At 43.5% G+C, this 21,067-nt stretch overlaps 1 protein-coding gene and 1 long non-coding RNA gene across 2 annotated transcripts in view; one reads left to right on the top strand and one right to left on the bottom strand.

The window, feature by feature from the left end:
* PRKCH (protein kinase C, eta) overlaps nucleotides 1–21,067 on the bottom strand; it is a 370,064-nt gene that overhangs the window by 229,440 nt on the left and 119,557 nt on the right. Inside the window, exon 2 of the mRNA XM_011978272.1 lies at nucleotides 1,604–2,074. Within this exon, the coding sequence (XP_011833662.1) occupies nucleotides 1,604–1,966 (363 nt within the window). The 5' untranslated portion in view covers nucleotides 1,967–2,074. The remainder of the gene's footprint in view (nucleotides 1–1,603; nucleotides 2,075–21,067) is intronic.
* Nucleotides 1,206–21,067, top strand: part of LOC105538425 — a 25,722-nt gene continuing 5,860 nt past the window's right edge. The window contains exons 1-2 of the long non-coding RNA XR_001005898.1: nucleotides 1,206–1,533; nucleotides 16,832–16,994. This is a non-coding gene — a long non-coding RNA (uncharacterized LOC105538425). The remainder of the gene's footprint in view (nucleotides 1,534–16,831; nucleotides 16,995–21,067) is intronic.

Genomic DNA, 21,067 nt, shown 5'->3' with positions numbered 1-21,067 from the left:
GGATTTTTGAAAGGTCCCTGGGTGATTCATGTGGGTAGATTATGATGATTGAGAAGGACCAGTCTAGGCTCTCTCCAGGAAGAGATGCTTCTCATGGCCATTGGCCAATCTGCACCACCATACTTCAGAACCTAGTGAGCTCCTCTAGAGCTTTGCCCAACCTAACTCCTAATCAGACAATAATAGAACTCAACAATTCCATCTGGATGCCTACACTCACTTCTATTTCATATCCAGAAATTCACAGGATAAATGTAAATATCTAACTGTATTTTAGCAATTCCTCTCTAGTCCCCACTTCTAAATGCCACAAAGTAAATCAGGCTGAAGGGAAATTAACTCAATATAATTTGACGATTAAGGTTAAACAGTCATTACGGTTTTTGTACTTCTATTTAAAAGAAAGGAATAGCTCCACAAGCCATCTTTAATTTCAGAAAATGTACGGTAAAATTACCAATTCCACAAAGTATAAAATAAATACCTAAATGAGCCTTCATCACCATCCATCTGATTTCACCACTTGTAAATTTCAAACAGATTTTCAATACTGATATTGAGTTCAAAACTGACTCCCTCCAGAACTTAAACTATTAAACTCCTGAGAGTCTTCAAATAACGTACTCCATTTGGCTAAACCAGACTACTTTATTATAATTATCATTCCATCATCTCAAAGTGGGAACGACACCACCTGCATCACAAAGACAGTGTGAGGATTAGGCAGTAAAAGCATGTTAGCACCGTGTAGAGTGCTCTAGAAGTTTTAATTTATTTACAGCAGAAATTTTGCCTCATGGGAACTATGTGAAAAGCAGAGGCAAGTGGGAAGTTGCGGGTAGCTACACGTCAACACCCAGGAACACAGGCTGGTGATGTGGGGAGGGAAGGCGGTTAACAACCTCCTGAGGAGTCCTTGCAGCTCTTCTCGGACCAACAGCAGCAGAAACCCATACCTCAGGACTCCCACCTCGGACTGACTATGAGTTACTTGCAAGTATATGTAAATCTCATCTCCTTGGAAAACTGCTAAATAATAAAACTGCCAACGTGCAGACCCAGGCGTTCAGATCCCTGCCAGTGTAGCTCATGTACCTTTGGGATGTGCAAGCCGAAACACGTGTGCACGTCTGAGCGGCTGAACCAACATGTATCCATAAACATTATGAATAATACTCGCGAGAATGCACGGCTTTCTCCTAAGTTAGCGCTTGAAGCACTTTACCCAAATCAAGTCCCTTTCGTATCACTCCTTCCCGGCCTTTCCTACGTATCCACTCGAATGCTGAAAGTTGGAGCTCCTTACCCAAAGACTGGGCGGAAGGGGTGACCGCCCTGGACCCCTGCCCGACTTCCCGTTAGGTCAAGCAGCCGTCCTGAAAGGGGATCGTGTCCAGGCCGGCTTCCTGGAGACACACCTGCGCCTGCACACACCCACCGCGGTCGCGTCACCAGTGCCGCGGCCACCTGGACGAGGACCAAAGTCTGGAGGGAATTCCCTCAGCCATAGAGCGATGGGAAAGCGGGACCCGGGTGAGTTTTGAAAAACATAAGGGGAACGGGAGTTGGGTGGACACAAAGGGAAGGGGTCACCGCTACTCACCCAACCCTCGAAGGTGTCCGAGGCGCCGGTCGTGCGCAGCAGCTCCTGGAACTGCAGGGTGCAGTTGGCCACGAAGTGGTCGTAGCCCAGGGGCGTCTCGTGGAAGACGGCCAACTCGAGGTGGCCGCCGTCGGTGACGTTAGCGCAAAACTCCTCGTTGTACGTGGGTTTGTTGGTCTTCTGCTTGGTGCTGGTCTGGCCCACGCGCACCTGGTCCACGCTCACCGTCAGATAGGGATCCAGCAGCTGGTGGCCCTTCTTGAAGAGCGAGTGACGCAGGGACCAGCGGGTGGGCTGTAGCCCCACCGCCTCACCGATGCGGACCCTCAAATAGCCATTGAACTTCATGGTGCCAGACGACATGCCGGCGCCGCTGCCCCGGCCCCGGGGGGCCGCGCTGGTTCGCAGCGGGAGAACGCGGAGTCCCGTCTCAGGCCAGCCCTCGGGGCAGCTGCAGGAGTCGAGGCAGCCCTGGGGAAAGGCAGCGCCCAAGCGCCCCTCGACTGGCCATTCTGCCTCCTCCGTGGGACTTTTTCCTCCCCTCCTTCCCTCCCTCCCGAGGTGGAAAGGAGGGGAGCCCGCCGCCGAGCCCTCAGCGGGCCGGGGAGGCCCGACAGTCCCTTCCAAGCGCGCTGCGCTTCCCGGGGGCTCGCGCGGGACTCGCCCCTTCTCCAGGGCCGGGCAGCTCCTCTCCCCGGAGAGCCGGAGCTACCCGTCCGGTGAGCTCCAGCCCCAAGCGTCTCTTCCCCCGCCTCCTCCTGCTTCTCCTCCTGCCCCCGCCTCCGAAGGCTCACGCTCTCCCCCACTCGGCGAGCTTCAAACCAGGAAGCAACTGCCGCCGCCGCCGCATTCCCGGGCGAGAACCTCGCGCCGCCAGGTTCCAAGTTCACAGAACCCCTGCGCCCGCTCCAGCGCCTTCCGGACCCCGGGGGCGTGGCGCGCGGCCCGCGGCCAGGCCCTGCGGTGGGTGGATCCCCGCGCAAGCCCCCGGGAGTCCAGTGCCCGCTTGCACCGCCCTGCGCGCCCTCTTTGTAGGGCTGGGTCTGGCCGTGCGCTGCGCGTTAGGGGCCACCCCGGGCGCAGGCCAAAAAGGAAGGGGTTCGTGGCCCGGCCTGAGCAAACACCTGAGGCGTGGGAGACTGGCCTGGTGAGGGATGGAAGGTTGGGAGGACGCAGAGGAGGGCGCTCCAGCCAGGAACCCGCGCAGCGAGGAGTCGCCCGCCCCCTCTCTCCCAACCTCCCCGGTGGGCTGGTGACCCTGTAGGGCCGTCCCCAAGAGGCCCTGGCCGGAGGCGGGCGAACGGCGGGGAGGTTCTTTTTCCTAATCTTTACAGGGATGGCTCATACCGGGGTCAGCTCGAACGCATCCTGTTTGTGCGCCTTTCCTGCAGAGGCTAATTACACAGTTGTGTGTATGTGTGTGTTTTAATAAGGCAGTAGTAATGATGGAAATCCTGTTCTCCTCCTTCCTCGGAAGGTGTGCCTCGTTGCACAAAGAGCAGGAAAAGTCGGTTCTTCTGGAGACAGACATGGCCAAGAGGTAATAAGTCTTTTCCTCTGCTGGTGGTTCCTGGTCCACCCAGCCCTGCGAGGCAAGGGCAGAAAATGTTCACACACAGGCTGTCCCCAACACACACGTGGAAGAAATTGACTCTTCTAGGAACACTCCATGTTGTTGTATTTGCAGAGTGGCGGGCGTTCTGATGCTTCCCACCCCATAGCCCCTGCAGATTTTGTCTCCGAGGAGGGCCTTTTGGCCTACTCTGCTATGCCGCAAAGCTTGCTCCCTGAGGGCCAGCCACAACCAATTTGTTTCCCATAAAGCCTAGGCCACTTTTTGTTGTTGTTGTTGTTGCTGTTGTAGTTGAGACGGAGTTTCGCTTTTGTTGCCCAGGCTGGAGTGCAATGGCGCGATCTCGGCTCACCGCAACCTCTGCCTCCCAGGTTCAAGCGATTCTCCTGCCTCAGCCTCCCTAGTAGCTGGGATTAAAGGCACCTGCCACCACGCCCAGTTAATTTTGTATTTTTAGTAGAGAGAGGGTTTCTCCATGTTGGTCAGGCTGGTCTTGAACTGCCAACCTCAGGTGATCCGCCTGCCTCGGCCTCCCAAAGTGCTGGGATTACGGGCGTGAGCCACAGCGCCCAGCCAAGCCTAGGCCACTCTTAAGATACTTGATTACATTCTGTCTTGCTATACTGGTTCCCTTGGCACAGATTCAGCTTTCTTTCATTCCTTCCTTCCTTCCTTCCTTCCCTCCTTTCTTTTATGTTTTAGAGACTAAGTTTTGCGTTGTCATCCAGGCTGGAATACAGCGGTGTGATCATGGCTCACTATAACCTCCAGCTCCCAGGATCAAGTAATCTTCCAGCCCCCGCCTCCTAAAGTGTTAAGATTACAGGCTTAAGCGCCCGTGCCTGGCCCCAGGTTCATCTTTCTAGCCCCCATTCCTCTAAGGCCCTGTTCAGAACTTTCTAATTGAGCAGGTTCTCAACGATTTCACATGAGTGCAAGGAGGCCTGACCCGTAATAACAGCACTATACAGAATGAAAACAAATAAGGACAATGGGCCAAGGGGGAGAGGGCCTGTCTTAAAAACACCAAAGCTTCCTTAGAGAACAAGGCAGGGATGCAACGCGTCACTCTAATGACACCTTAGCTTTAGGCAGGGCTTGTGAAGCATGCTCCCAAACGTCCAGGGGGCTCCTGTTTGGCCTTAGTGCTCCAGGGGAAGATGTCACATCTACCATGTGGGTCAACTCTGTCACCCTTTCCTCCAAACAGCTGGACTCTAGCTTTAAGAGACACTAAAGGATTTGCTGCTGTTGGACTTTGGGGCTAAAAGAAAACAGTCCCCATATAGAATCATGGGGTGTTGACTTTAATTTTTTTTTTAATTTTAAAAAAGAAAACAGTCCCCAAATGGTAGGTGGCCACACAGCTGTCCTGGGACTGGGATATGAGGACACCAGACACTCCATCTTCACCCTGTCAGTACCTATCAAGACTGGCAATGGTGTCAGAGCAGTGAGTCAGATGGCCATGGTGCCTGCCCTCCTGGGGATTATAGTCCCACAAGGAGGAAAAACAACAAATAGAAGAGGAGGTATGTGGAGGGTGCAGTGAAGGAAAAGCCTACAGTGCCAAGAGGTGATGTATTACAACTGGATGGGTGGTCAGGGAAGGCTTCCTTGAAGAAGCAAATAGCAGAGAGATCAGCTCATTCAGAGCTCCCGAGAAGACAGGTGGGTTGGCCTGTTTGGGAACTAAAAGCACCGTATGTGGCTGGAGCTGAGGAAGGTAAGGGGAATGTGGCTGAAATCAGCTTGCAAAGGTGGTCACACTGACCAGACTGGTAGATCATAGGAAAGTCTTTGGACATTATCTATGGGTCACTGGATGCCTCTGAAGGCTGTTAAGCAGAGCCAGGGCAAGATGAGGATTTGTGTTTTAAAATATCTCTCTAGGGACAAGCAAGGTGGCTCACACCTATAAACCAAACACTTTGGGAGGCCAAGGCAGGAGTACTGCTTGAGCCCAGGAGTTCAAGACCAGCCTGGGCAACATGGCAAGACTGTCTCTACAAAAAAATAAAAACTAAAAAATTAGCTGGATGTGGTGGCTTGTGCCTATAGTCCCATTATATTTTTTTAGTAAAATAAAATATCTCTCTGGGGGGTGGACTGGAAGAAACAGCACGAGTGTGGGGAGACCAGTTATGAAGCTGTTGCCAAAGTCCAGAGGTGAGAAGATGGTGGCCAGGACTCAGGTGGTAGTGATGGAGATGAAGATAAATAGATGAATTCAAGAAGCATTTCAGAAGTAGAACTGAGAGGTCTTGATGACAGATTGAAGGGAATGAGGAAGAGGACAGTATCAAGGATGACTTGCAGAATCTGACTTGAGCAACTGTGTGGACTAGGGAGCTATTAGGGAATTAAGAAACAGCATGAGACAAGGCGCGGTAGCTCATGCCTGTAATCCCAGCACTTTGGGAGGACAAGGCTGGGGGGATGGCTTAAGCCCAGGAGGTTGAGACCAGCCTGTGCAACATAGGAAGACTCTCATCTCTACAAAAAAAAAAAAACTTTTTAAAATTAGCCAGGGCACGTGCCTGTGGTCGCAGGGGAAGCCAAGGCAGGAGGATCAGTTGAGCCTAGAGACTAGCCTGAGCAACATAGTGAGGCCTCGTCTCTACAAAAAAAAAATACAAAAATTAGCCAGACATGGTGGCGGGTGCCTGTAGTCTCAGCTACTCGGGAGCTGAGGCAGGAGGATCACTTGAGCCTGGGAGGTTGAGGCTGTAGTGACCCATGACCATGCTACTGCACTCCAGCCTGGGTGACAGAGTGAGATCCTGTCTCAAAAAAAGAAAGAAACATGGCAAGAGGAGATTGGGGCAGAGGTAAAGAGTTGGGGGTAGGAGGGGAGAATGAAGAGTTCAATTCAAAACTTGTCAAGTTTGATATATCTTGATACATTTAAGCAGAAATCTGAAGTGGGGAATTGGTTATGTGGTTGTGACACTCAGAGGGGCAGTCTCTTAGCTAAAGACAAAATTGAGAGCCATTGGTATACAGATAGTAACTGAAGCTAGAATAGTGGATCAGACTCTTCATGGGAAGACAGGAAGAAAATGCAACTTGAGAAGAGGACCCAGGACAGAGCCCTCCAGCAACTTCAGCATTTATAGGTGGAGGAGAAGCAGGCAAGCGGGTTGACAAGCAGTAGCCAGGGAGGTAAGAGAAAAGCAGTAGCCAGGAAGATGTGGTGTCCAGGTGTTATGGAAACCAACCAAAAAGTTTTCAAGCGGGGAGGAATCGTCAGCTAGGTCAAATGATGTCAAGAGATTAAGTAGGCAAGGACTAAAGAATGCCACATGGGCTTTCCACTGTGGCTCATGCCTGTAGTCCCAGCAATTTGGGAGGATGAGGCAAGAGGACCACTTGAGCCCAGGAGTTCAAGACCAGCCTGGGCAACAAAGTGAGACCCTGTCTCTACAAAATATAAAAATAAATTTAAAAAGAATGGCATGTGGAGTTGGCATGGACAAGTCCTTAGTAATCTTTCAACAGTTTCAGTAGGGGGTTGTGAGTGGAAGCCTGTTGGGGTAGGTTGAGGTGAAAAGGACGTGAGAGAGTGAATGTAGACACCCTTTCAAGAGGTTTGGCTGGAATGGAAAGGAGAGTGAGAGCTGAGGAAGAAGATGGAATCACTAGAAGAAGGGCTTGTTTAGAATGGGTAAGCAACACTGAGGAGAGAGATCACAGGGTTCTGAGGTGGCAGGAGGGAATGACACCCAAGACATGGCAAGAGCATGGGCCTTAGTTAAAAAGAAACACCTATGTTGTGGCTCTCAGCCTGCTGCCCAAAATTGCCTGACTGAAGTCACACATTTGACGTGAAGTATTTAAACCCCAAAAGAACTACAGGCAAAATGCAGGCTACCATGGTAATTGTCAAGCTACCCTCTCACTGTCTCGCTCAAACACTTTTTCTCTCCTTCCTTCCCCCTCTCATCATCTGTTGGTTTTGCTCCCCTCTCCCTGTTCCTCATTTTCTCTTCCTGCAACTGGCTCCCTAAATACAGCCAGGGAAGATGGTCATCAACAGCCCCAACTTCCTACATTCCCAGCTTAATAGCCCCAGCAGAATGAGGATCTTTGCTATCAGCATCTCAAAATTAATCTCCAGGAAAACTCTTGTCTCCAGCCTATGTTATGTGACATAAGGTCAGGTAGGAAGCAGCACACAGTACAAGGTCTCCGTAAGAAGGAACTGTCTGCCAATACCAACTTCTCCTATGTAACAACTTCTATCCAGAGCTGGCCCTGACCCTGAAAACAGGGAAGCAAGGGGTCCCCTCTCTCTACACATCCCATGCTAATCACTAATGGCTTGTATGTGATATAATACAGCAACTATTGCAATACAGATATATCTGTATTATAGGTCCTTTTATAGACTAGAGGGTTTTATTCCATGATCACTATTACTGTTTCTTTTCTTAGTCACACTATAACTTTAGACTTCTCTGTATATAATTCCTAGTACATTATCAAAATGCTTTTTAAATTGATTGGTTGCTTGATTGAATCACTGCCATTTTTCTGATTTCTTAAGGAACATTTCACACAACTCCCATTCCATTTAATAGAATTAGATAATTTAGAGAATAGCATAGCCAGGTCAAATGTGACCCCATGTTACTATAAAATGGCACAGGCTTTGAGGGGCAGTTTGACAGTGTACATCAGAAGTTTCAAAGTAAAATGAGTTCTATGCCTGAAGAACCAGTTCAGCCATAGTGGAATGGCTGAGTAAATTATAGAATAGCAACTTAATGGAATATTATGCAATTACTAAAATTATATATGATAAACAACATAGAAAAAAACAGTAAATAGGCTGGGCACGGTGGCTCACACCTGTAATCCCAGCACTTTGGAAGGCTGAGGTGGGTGGATCACCAGAGGTCAGGAGTTTGAGACCAGCCTGACCAACATGTTGAAAGCCCATCTCTACTAAAAATACAAAAATTAGCCGGGGGTGGTGGTGCGTGCCTGTAATCCCAGCTACCCAGGAGGCTGAGGCAGGAAAATAGCTGGAACCTGGGAAGCAGGAGCTGCAGTGAGCCAATATTGCACCATTGCACTCCAACCTGGGCAACAGAGCAAGACTCCATCTCAAAAAAAAAAAAAAAAAAATTCCAGTAAATAACATTTGAAAACTAGAATAAGAAATATAAATATGCTAAGAAGTACAAAAATATGTATACCAAAGGATAAAGAAAGGAATGCAACACAGGTAAATGAAAACAATTTTTAGAGCATTGTACAAATAATAAATGTTCTTACTTTAAAAGACTCTGAAGATAAAATAATTCACATAAGGCATTTGATACCTTGCCAGGCACATGGTACACTTCAGTTGTTACCTTGGCTTCTATATTATAATTCCCTGAGCATCCACCAGCCAACAAGGCACTTTAGAAACATTATTCATTTGATCCTCATGACAACCAAATGAAATGTTGTCATTATCTCTATTTCACAAATCAGGAAACCGAGAGTTGAAAGGTTAACTGAATTGGATCACATTAGCTAATACATGGTAGAGCTGATATTTGACCAATTTTTGGAAAAACAAATGCCTAAGCTCCATCCCAGCATGATTTTAATGGATAGTAGGATTGAAAACTACTGCTACTATACACTGAGTACAAAGGGGAAGAAGACTAAGACTCTCAGCAAGCAGGAGAGAATGGTTTGCAGGGCAGCGGTCCTAGAAGGGCCTGTCTATATCCATTTCTGAGTATGCAAAGGCACATCTAAATAAGTGGAGCCACAATGTCCTCCTCATGGGACAAAAAGAGCAGAAAAGGTAAGATGTTTCAAAGATATAGTAACATTTCTCAGAATGAAAGAAAGACACTGTTCTCATAGTGAAAATGATGCAGTGTATTGGGAAGAACGAGTAAAGAAAGACCCACAACTAGAAACATCACTGTGAAGTTTCTGGACTTCATGATGGATAAAGGAAAGATTTTCAGCGACTTGGAGGAAGAAACAGAGGCAAAGTCAGGGCAGGGTGGCACAGGGGGATGAGATCAGAGAGTGAGGACTTCAGCTAGCCAAAGGGTCCTGACAGGCAGTCTGTTAGGGTGTCAGTGGATGGACAGCTCATGATGAGAGAGAGAATAAAGGGAAGGAAGCCCAAAGGTGAAGAGTCCTAAGAGGACAGGCAGATCCAGGAGACAGGCAGAGCTTCTCGCCCTTCCTCAGGTTTCACCAAAAGAAGGGCCTTCGATTACTATTTGCTTCAAAAGCCCACTTAAGTAAGACAGATTCTAGGGATTGAGATCAGAACAGAAAAGCACAAATAAAAGTAATCCTCCCATAAAAAGCAGTCAAGTTAGTAACACTTTGTACTGACAGCTGCCCAGGCAGCCTGGTGATCAAGAGCAACGACTCTATAACACATTTTTGCTACTGTTTTCTAACAGGAAAATCTAGTGAGGTTAAATATTTTATGTATGTAAACAAAACAAATACAAATCTCTCCTATGGCTAATTTATTTTTGACATCTCACCTACTTGAATCTACCCATATTAGAATATTTTCATTTGAAATCCTTTATATTACCTAAGTGCCTTTCTAGCAATTGTGTGAACCCTGGAAAACCTTGCTGCCATTCTATCAAGAAACAGATTTATAAGAGCCCAGATATAGTTTTGTAGATTCATACACAATAAAAAAAAACTTCATACACAATAAAAAAGACTTCATACACAATAAAAAAAGAAGAGATATAATTATTTAGGGGAGCCAAATCTAACTACATTTAGTCACTGCAAACATTTCTTTGTATCCACTTCTAACACGTAAAACTAGCATGTCACCAAATGAGGCAAAAATATCTTTCCAAACTAAAATAGTGTAAGCTGGGGCAACATTGCAAGAACCTGACTCTACAAGAAATTTTAAAAATTAGCTGGGTGTGTGGCGCATGCCTATGGTCCCAGCTACTCAGGAGGCTAAAACAGAAGGATTGTGATGTGGTTTGGCTGTGTCCCCACCCAAATCTTATCTTGAATTCCCACGTGTTGTAGGAGGGACCCAGTGGGAGGTGGTTGAATCATGGGGACAGGTCTTTCCCATGCTGTTCTCATAATAGTGAGTGGGTCTCAGGGACCTGATGGTTATATAAGGGGGAGTTTCCCTACACAAGCTCTCTTTGCCTGCCGCCATTCACATAAGATGTGACTTGCTTCTCCTTGCCTTCCACCATGATCGTGAGGCCCCCTCAGCCACATGAAACTATGAGTCCAATTAAACCTCTCTTTTTTTTTTTTGTAAATTGCCCAGTCTCAGGTATGTCTTTACCAACAGCATGAGAACAGACTAATACAGATTGGTTGAGTCTAGGAGGTTGAGGCTGATCACCAACCATGATTATACTAATGTATTCCAGCCTGGGCAACAGAGCAAGACCCTGTCTCAAAATAAAATGGTTTAAAATTCTTTAATTCTGAATGCAGTACTTAATATCTTTGACATTTTAAAAAAGGATTAGTGATAGAAGCATGTGAATATGGTTTAAAATAGTAATCATTTTCTCTAAAGCTATTATTAATATAGCTAATGGTCAGGTTGTTCCATTAACGTTTCTCATTTGGTTCTTGTCCATTAACAAGCCAAGTAGTTATTAACTACAAGTCATAACCAAATTATTAAACTGTATGGCTTGTGTAAGAAACCTGTGAAAGGAAAATGACTATTTTGCTGTAATAGCATCATTCTCTTTACCCTTTACTGGGTTTTCTCTAGGTCTTGATGGCATTCTCTGGTATACTCAGTGACCATCCAGTCAGTAATTTCATTCTGGTCATTGGGCATCATACTTGGATTTTTCAAAATCCTTTGGAATTGCCTTTAAGTCATTTATGAAAACCTCTACACACTCTTTTAGCCTTTGAACTAAATAGTTTTTATAGTGATAAAATTTAATGCACAAAATGTTTATTATCAGTTCAAATGATCTTAATGTTAAGGTCACTCAGGCCTTCTTAGTTATGTTTTTTGTAGTTATGTTTTATGTTTTTTTGGGAGGTGGGGGGAGAGTGATATGGTTTGGCTATGTGCCACCCAGATCTCATCTTGAATTGTAGCTCCCATAATCCCCACATGTTGTGGGAGGGAGGTAGTGGGAGGTAATCAAATCATGGGGGCAGGTTTTCCCATGCTGTTATTGTGATGGTGAATAATCTCAGAAAATCTGATGGTTTTATAAAGGGCAGTTCGCCTGCACACACTCTCTTGCCTGCCATCATGTAAGACATGCCTTTGCTCTTCCTTCACCTTCTGCCATGATTGTGAGGCCTCCCCAGCCATGTGGAACTGTGAGTCCATTAGACCTCTTTTTTAAAAAAATTACCCATTCTCGGGTATTACTTCATAGATGTATGAAAATGGACGAATACAGAGAGCTTCACTTTAAATTGACTATTTTACCAGGATGTAGCCATAACTATTTACTATAGTAGCCACTGAAGAATTTCTCAATATATTGTTAGTGAAAAAAGCAGGCTATCATACTATAATTCATCATGATCCTATTTGGTGTAAGATGTATATGTGCCAGACTGGCCAACATGGTGAAACTCCATCTCTACTAAAAATACAAAAATTAGCCAGGCATGGTGGCACATGCCTGTAATCCCAGCTACCTAGGAAGCTGAAGCACGAGAATCGTTTGTTTTGAACACAGAAATTTAGCAAATGTTCATTCAAAATGCTGGACAAGTAAAGTAGGTAAATTAGGTACTGCTTCTTTTCAGTACTAATTTAATAAAATCCTACTATGTAGTTGATATGGTTTGGCTCTGTGTCCCCACTCAAATCTCATCTTGAATTATAATCCTTACATGTCAAGGGAGGGACCTGTAATCCCCACATGTCAACCACCCTGGATCATAGCGGCAGTTTCCCTCATGTTGTTCTCATGATAGTGAGTGAGTTCTTGCAAGATCTGATTCTTTTATAAGGGGCTCTTTCTCCTTTGCACACTCTCTTCACCTGCCACCATGTAGGATGAACATGTCTGCTTCCTCTTTCACCATAATTGTATTAGATTGGTGCAAAAATAATTGTGGTTTTTGCCATTAAAGGTAAACACAATTATGTTTACAAAAACGATTACTTTGCACCAACCTAAATAAGTTTCCTGAGGTCTCCCCAGCCATGTGGAACTGTGAGTCAATTAAACCTCTTTTATTTGTAAATTACCCAGTGTCAGGCAGTTCTTTATAGCAGTGTGAAAACAGACTAATACAGTAAATTGGTACCAGGAGTGGGGCACTGCTGTAGATACCTGAAAATGTGGAAGTGACTTTGGAACTGGGTAACAGGCAGATGTTGGAACAGTTTGGAGGGCTCAGCAGAAAACAGGAAGATGTGGGATAGTTTGGAGTTTCCTAGAGACTTGTTGAATGGTTTGCGCCAAAATGCTGATAGTGATATGGACAATGAAGCCCAGGCTGAGGTGGTCTCAGATGGAGATAAGGAACTTATTCAACACTGGAGCAAAGGTGATTCCTGCTATCCTTTTGCCAAGAGACAGATGGCATTTTGCCCCTGTCCTAGAGATCTGTGGAACTTTGAACTTGAGAGAGATTATCTGAAATTGGAATTTATGTTTAAAAGGGAAGCCGAGCATGAAACTTTGAAAAAGTTGTAGACTGACAATGCAATAGAAAAGAAAAACCCATTTTCTGGCGAGAAATTCAAACTGGTTGCAGAAATTTGCACAAGTAACAAGGAGCCAAATGTTAATTGCCAAGACAATGGGGGAAATGTCTCCAGGGCATGACACAGAGATCTTGGCAGCAGCCCCTCCCACCACAGGTCAGGAGGCCTAGGAGGAAAACATGGTTTTGTGGGCCAGGCCCAGGGCCCTGCTGCTCTGTGCAGCCTTGGAACATGGCACGCTGAGTCTCATGCACTGCTGCTCCAGCTCCAGCCATGGCTAAAAGGGGCCAATGTACAGCTCAGGCTGTTGCTTCAGAAGGTGCAAGCCCCAAGCCTTGGCAGCTTCCACTTGGTGTTGGGCCTGCAGGTGCACAGAAGTCAGTAATTGAGGTTGGAGAACCTCCACCTAGATTTCAGAAGATGTATGGAAATGCCTGGATGTCCAGGCAGAAGTTTGCTGCTGGGGCAGAGTCCTTATGGAGAACCTCTGCTAGGGCAGTGAAAGGGGAAATGTGGGGTTGGAGCCCCCGCACAGAGTGCCCACTGGGAGACTGCCTAGTGGAGCTGTGAGAAGAGGGTTACCATCCTCCAGACCTCAGAATGGCAGATCTACCTACAGCTTGCACCAGGTGCCTGGAAAAGCCACAGGCACTCAACACCAACACCTGGAAAGCAGCCGGGAAAGGGGCTGTACCTTGAAGACCCACAGGGGTGGAGCTACCCAAGGCCATGGGAGCCCACTCCTTGTATCAGTGTGCCCTGGATGTGAGACATGGAGTCAAAGGAGACCGTTTTGGAGCTTTAAGATTTAATGACTTCCCCGCTGGATTTTGGACTTGCATGGGGCCTGTAGGCCCTTTGTTTTGAATGGGTGTTTTCCCATTTGGAATGGGTGTACTTACCCAATGCCTGTACCCCATTTTATCTTGGAAGGAACTAACTTGTTTTTTATTTTACAGGTTCATAGGCGGAAGGGACTTTCTTTGTCTCAAATGAAACTTTGGACTGTGGACTTCTGAGTTAATGCTGAAATGAGTTAAGACTTTGGAGGACTGTTGGGAAGGCATGATTGGTTTTGAAATGTGAAAAGATATGAGATTTGGGAGGGGCCAGGGATGGAATGATATGGTGTGGCTCTGTGCCCCACCCAAATCTCATCTTGAATTCTTATCTCCATGTGTTTTGTTGAGGGAGAGAGGTGATTGGATCATGCGGGGCAGTGCCCTCCATGCTATTCTTGTGATAGTGAGTGAGTTCTCATGAGATCTGATGGTTTTATAAGGAGTTCTTTCCCTTTTGCACTCTCTCTCTTGCCTGCCACTATGTAAGATTGTGCCTGCTTCCCCTTCTGCCATGATTGTAAGTTTCCTGAGGCCTCCTCAGACATACGGAACTGTGAGTCAATTAAACCTCTTTTCTTTATGCATTTTCCAGTCTCGGGCAGTTCTTTATAGCAGTGTGAAGACGGGCTAATACAGTAGTCAACATAATTTTAGTTCTAGAAGCCAGTAGGTAATAGCAAGTTAATTCAGATCTTCGATTCATGACCTTTTGGGGTGGCACGGGGAGTTAGATGGCCCAAATATTGGGATTTGACAAATTTGGGTGATTTTTCTGAACTCTAGGCATATGAGACAACAGCTTTCAAAGACTTTGGTTTACGTCCTCAAAAAATTGCTAGATGGCTTTGGACAAATCATATAATTGCACAGAATTAAATGAGAAACTGAATTTAAAGCACATTGCAAACCCCTAAAGCATTGTATTAATGTTATCAGTTCTGCCTCATCCTGCTGCTCACTTTCCCCTCCATTCGCTTCATCCTTCCTGGCTGCCACAGATCCCCTCCCATTCGCCTCATCCTTTGGCCCCTGCCACAGATCCATGACAATACAGGGGGCTCAACCCTGCCACTTGCAGAGAACCTTCAAATCAGAGGTAATATTTTTTGAGACAGGGTCTCACTCCTGTCACCCATGTTGGAGTGCACTGGCATGATCACGGCTCACTGCAGCCTCGACCTCCCAGGCTCAAGTGATCCTCCCAACTCACTTCCCAAATAGCTGAAACTGTAGGCTGTACCACCACACCCAGCTAATTTTGTATTTTTCTGTAGTGGCAGGGTCTCAATATGTTGCCCCGGCTGGTCTTGAACTCCTGATGTTAAGTGATCCTCCCACCTTGGCCTCCCAAAGTGCTAGGATTACAGGCATGAGACATGGTGCCCAGCTCAGAGGTAGACTTTTTGACACATTGTTTTAGTCCAAATATAATCACTTAAACTGAGATTCTATATATGCAGGAGGCTGGACATGATGGCTTATGCCTGAAATCCCAGCATTGTGGGAGGCTGAGGCAGGAGGATTGCTTGAGGCCAGGAGTTCAAGACCAGCCTGGGCAACATAGTGAGACTCTGTCTCTACAAAAAATCTAAAACTAGGGCCAGTGTGGTGGCACATGCCTGTAGACCTAGCTTCTCGGGAGGCTGAGGTGGGAGGATCACTTGAGCCCAGCAGTTCGAGGCTGCAATAAACCATGTTTGTACCACTGCACTAGAGCCTGGGCAGTGGAGTGAGACTCTGTCTCAAAAAGTAAATAAAAAATAATATAACACACACACACACACACACGTGGAGGAACACTTGAAAAATAACACAAGCAGCAAGAAACACAAAAGTGCTCTGGTGAGTATAACAAAAATAAAGGCAGATGATAAGCTCATGGGTACAATGGTACAAAAACCACATTGAGTACTAAGATGAAACTTGGTCTTGATACAGGAGAAAGGAAGTCAACAAAGGAATTTTACACATTTCCCTGAGTTACTCATTTTAAGAGTCCGAACAACTGAAATCAGGAAACACCTGTACTTGTTAACATTACTGAGGAAATGACTTTAAAAACTTGGACTCCATTTTAGATAACTGATGGCAGGCAGTGATATCATTCTAGCATCTATATTTCCATGTAAATGTACAAGCTATGTTTCTTAGTTTTGGTCCATTTATGTAATAGCAATCAGAGACTCAATGCATTATATTTATGGGATAATTGTTACACATTTTAACTTTTAAAATTACCTGGGGCCAGACACAGTGGCTCATGCCTGTAATCCCAGCACTGTGGAAGACCAAGGCAGGAGGATAACTTGAAGCCAGGAGTTCAAGACAAGCCTGGGCAACATAGTGAGATCCCCATCTCTATGAAAAAATATTTAAAAATTAGCCAGGTGTGCTGATGTGTACCTGTGGTCCTGACTGTTCAGGAGGCTGAGGTGGGAGGATTGCTTGGGCTCAGGAGTTCAAGGTCACAGCTCTGATTGCACCACTGCATTCCTGGGTGACAGTACGAGACCCTGTCTCACTCAAAAAAAATAAAGTAAAATTACCTGGCATTTAGCTGCATGTTTGCTTTTGTTCCCATTTATAGTTATTTGAAGATTGTTATAATCACACAGAAACATGGCCATCATTACTTTAAGATGAAAATAAATGTATAGAATGAATGTTTTATGATAAAAAACAAAAACCAGCATTGTAATAAGATAGGCCAGAAGAACAGAGGAAAAATGGGTCCATTTGAAGATGTGCTAGGGAACTCTAGACCAAACCTTATTTTACAGATGAGGAGCCAGAATAAGAGCTGAGTATCTGCATGTTGTTTATTACACATTCTCTGGGTCTTCAGAATGTTAGGCTAGAGGTTCCCAGAGCAGGTCGTATTCTCAAGAAAATTACTGACTCAATAGGTCTTATCTGATTGATTGATTTAAATAGCATTATTGTTTAGATTGCTTTGATATGGTTTGTTAAACAGTAAAGTAAAACATATAAATTATGATGCTGTTGATGATGTATATCAGCTTTCTTAGAAATACAATGTCTGTGGCAAGTTTGTTTCTGATATTTGCTTTGATGTGCCCATGAAATTATCACCAGTAGGAGAAAAAAAAAGTTATTTATTGTTGTTGTTTTTATAGTGGAGACTGGAGTCTTGCTATGCTTTCCAGGCTGGTTTTGAACTCCTAACCTCAAGCGATTTTCCTGCCTCAGCCTCCCAAAGTGCTGGGATTACAGGCATGATCCACCCGGCCCTGTTGTTTTTAAGAAAATTACAAGTTAAATCTTGTATCAGTGAACAAGGTTTGTACAGATGATTTTATTGTCTTGAAATGTTATTGTATCTCACTTTAGAAAATAGAAGCATATTAGAATATACTTTGTTCTATACCCAAATCTTGTGTTAAACTCTTTAAAAATGTCTTTTCAATGTTTGGTAAAAACTGCAATGAGTCTTACAGATGTATTTTTCATATTAATTATTAATCATTATAATTTAGAAAAATTAATTATATAATCATTTAAAGGAACTTCAACAAACTAATGGTTATTGAAGTTAGATTAAGAATACCTATAATCATGAAGAGTAGTGGCCTGACACAGTAATGAAAGACAGATCTTTACATTTAAAAAGGAAAAATGTGATTGTGTGTTTTCATACATTATTAAGTTGTAGACAATACACCAAAACATACATAAGAGGACATCCACTTCTGCCCATAGATAGTAGCTAATGCTAGTCACATCCTCCCACTAGAAACAACTAGAAATACACAAGATAACAGATTCCAGGCACTTGACAAACATTGCAGGGCAGTGATTCTTGAGAGAAAGGAAACACGAAGTGATCTACATGTCCTCTTCAGCTTTCTGTCTGGGGACACCGACTAGACTGAAAGGAAGTGGAATCCAAGGAAATACGGAAGTCTTGCTGAGCTGAAGAGATCTAGATAAAAGTTTAGAGTGGTTGTCATCCTTGAAATTTGTAAGACAGAATACCAGAAAGAAAGGAGTGTGCAGAAGAAGACAAAGAAGATTTCACAATGGTTCCTGTGTAGCCCATGTGCAGGATGGGACTTAATGAGGCCTAGAAGAGAATGGTTGCTATGAACAAGAGAACTGGGCCAAGATATCACAGTCCGTGCAGTACTGCAAACACTGGAATATTGTCCCAACCTAAATGGAGAGACCTTACTAAGCACCTCTTGCGTTCAATTGAAATTCTAAAGAGGCCACACCTTACGAGTAAATACCATGACCCAGACAAAGGGCCACATTTCAGGACAAATGATAAAACTGACATAGAATAAATAATAATAATACATAACAAAACAAAGCCTAACAAGATCAAGAGGATTTTTTAGTAGTTTAATAGCCTGATAGAATAAACCTCAACACCATTTAAAAGAAGATAACATAATCCAGACTCTGTATAACTCCTTTGTAACAATATTCAACAGTAGGTTAAAATATATGACACCTGTAAAGAAGCAGAAATATGTGACTCATAATCAAAATAAGACATAGTCAATAGAAACAGAACCCAAGATGACCCAAATATTGAAATTAGCAGATGAGATCTTTAAAACAGCTATTATAAATATATGTAAGGATGCATGGGAAAAGATGAATACATGATTAAACAGATGAGATGGATCGGCAAAGAAATAAACCAAATGGGTATATTAGAAATAAAAAGCAAATATCTGAAATGTAAAATTTATCTGATGGTTGGAGCAGTTTGGAGGTGGCAAAAGGATGGGTCAATTATCTCTAAGAGAGAGCAATGAAAATTATATAATTTAATAACAGTAAGGAAAACATTGGAAAAAATATGTAAACAGCCTCAGTGAACTCGGGAACAACCCTACAAAGTTAGTATATATATAATTGGAGTCCCAAGGCTAAGCATGGTGGCTCACACCTGTAATCCCAACACTTTGGGAGGCTGAGGCAGGAAGATCACTTGAGCCCAGGAGTTCAAGACCTGCCTGAGCAACATAGTGAGACCCCCCATCTCTACCAAAAAAAAAATAGCTGGGCATGGTGGCGCATGCCTATAGTCCTAGCTACTTGGGAGGCTGAGGTGGGAGGATCACTTAAGCCCTGAAGTCAAGGCTGTAGTAAGCTCCGATTGTACCACTGTGCTCCAGCCCAGGCAACAGAATGAGACCCCATCTCTAAAATAAAATAAAATAAAAAAAAAATAGAATCTCAGTAAAAGAAAGGAAAAGAAAATGGGGTAGAGTGAAATTAAAAAAAAAAAATTGGCTGAAATTTCTCTAATTTGGTGGAAAACAGCCTACAGATTGAAGAATCAACAAACTCCAAGCAGAATAAATACAAAAAATAAAATAAGATAAAGAAAGAAAACACACCAGCTACACTGTAGTCAAAAGGTTAAAAACCAAAAATATAGAATAAATGTTGAAACAGAAAAAAAAGTCAAAGACATAAGGGGAACAATGCTATGAATCACATACTAGAAACAGTGTAGGCCAAAAGAAATGGAATGATGTCATTAAGGTACTGAAAGAATAGATCAACCCAGCTTTATTTTTTTGAGGCCATGTCTGGCTCAGTTGCCCAGAGTGATAAAATCACAGCTCACTGCAGCTTCTACCTCCTAAGCTCAAGTGATCCTCTCACCTCAGCCTCCCAATTAGCTAGGACTACAAGTATATACCACTATGTCCAACTAATTTTTTTTTTTTTTTTGTAGAGACAGGGTCTCAACTACATTGTCCAAACTGTTCTTGAACTCCTGAGCTCAAGCAATCCTCCTGCCTTAGCCTTCCAAAGTGCTGGGATTACAAGTGTGAGCCACCACACCTAGCCAGAATTCTAACATTTTCTCAAAAATGAAAACAAAAAAAGACATTTTCTGATAAACAAATGCTGGGAGGATTCATTGTAAACTATATGAAATACTAACAGAAGAATTTGGGGGGGATGATGGAAAATGATAGCAGAGGGAAATCTAAACTACGGAAAGTAATAAATAGCACCAGAAATGGTAAGTAGATGTGTAAATATAAAGAACTTTTTTTCTTCTCTTTTTTTTTAAACAACAGACTATTTAAAGACAAATATATTGTAGGACTCTCAATTCATGTAAAAGTAAAATACATGACAACAATTACAAAAAAGGACAGAGGGTTTTGTTTGCGTGTTTTTTTTTTTTTTTTTTTTAAGCAATGCTTTTGGAGAAAGAAAAAAAGGACAGAGTTAACAAAATTGTACTATTGTAAGATTCTTACATTTCACATGAAATAGTAAAATATTAACTCTAAATAGACTGTTAAGGTTGTGCTAAATACTATGGTAGTCACTAGCCACAAGTGACTAAATTTAAACTTAAATTAATTAAAAATAAATAAAATTTAAATTTCAGTCTTCAGTTGTACTAGCCATATTTCAACGTATCAATAGTCACATGTAGCCAGTGTCTACTATATTGGAAAGACACAGAACATTTTCACTACTAAAGAACATTCAGTTGGAGAGTGCTGCCCTAGAGCCACCATGAAAAAATAAAAATATACAGACATATAACTTTAAAATCAATAGATGAATTAAAATAGAATACTAAAAATATTGTATAAACCAAAATAAAGCCATGGAGGAAATGAGAAACAAAAAATGAGACAAACAGAAAACAAATAGCAAGATGATAGACTTAAATCCTACCAAATCAATAATTATATTAAATATAAATGAACTAAACAATCCAAAGAAAAGAAAAAGATTGCAAGGATGAATAAAAAGCAAGATTCAAGTAAGTGCTTTGGCATGAGATGCAATGCATTTTAAAGATCCAGATAGGTTGAAAGTAAAAGGAAGCGAAAACATAGACCAAGCAAATCTAAGAAACCTGGTATTGATATACTATTATTATACAAAATAAACTTCAAGTCAAAAAGAATTATCAAAGTTGAAGAGTGACATTCCTTAATAAAAAATTGTCATCTCATCATGAAAACATAAAAAATATAAACATTTATGTGACTAAAAAGCTTCAAGTATAAGAAGCAAGATATGAAAATTAAAGGAACAGGCTCAGCACAGTGGCTCATGCCTGTAATCCCAGAAATTTGGGAGGCCAAGGTGGGAGGAACGCTCAAGCCCAGGAGTTCAAGACCAGCCTGGGCAACATAGTGAGATCCTGTCTCTATAAAAAAGTTTTAAAATTAGGTGGGCATGGTGGTGGGCATCTGTAGCTGTGGCATCTATAGCTACTCAAGAGACTGGGGCAGTAGGATTGTTTGAGCCCAGAAGGTCAAGGCTGCAGTGAGCTGTGATCACGCCACTGCACTCCAGCCTGGATGACAGAGTGAGACCCTGTCTCAAAAAAAAAAAAAAAATTGAAGGAACAA

The sequence above is a fragment of the Mandrillus leucophaeus genome, unplaced genomic scaffold, assembly GCF_000951045.1.
Source record: "Mandrillus leucophaeus isolate KB7577 unplaced genomic scaffold, Mleu.le_1.0 Scaffold192, whole genome shotgun sequence".
NCBI classification, from domain to species: domain Eukaryota; kingdom Metazoa; phylum Chordata; class Mammalia; order Primates; family Cercopithecidae; genus Mandrillus; species Mandrillus leucophaeus.
Note: the sequence above shows the minus strand (reverse complement) of the source record. Positions and strands in the feature narration are given on the sequence as shown.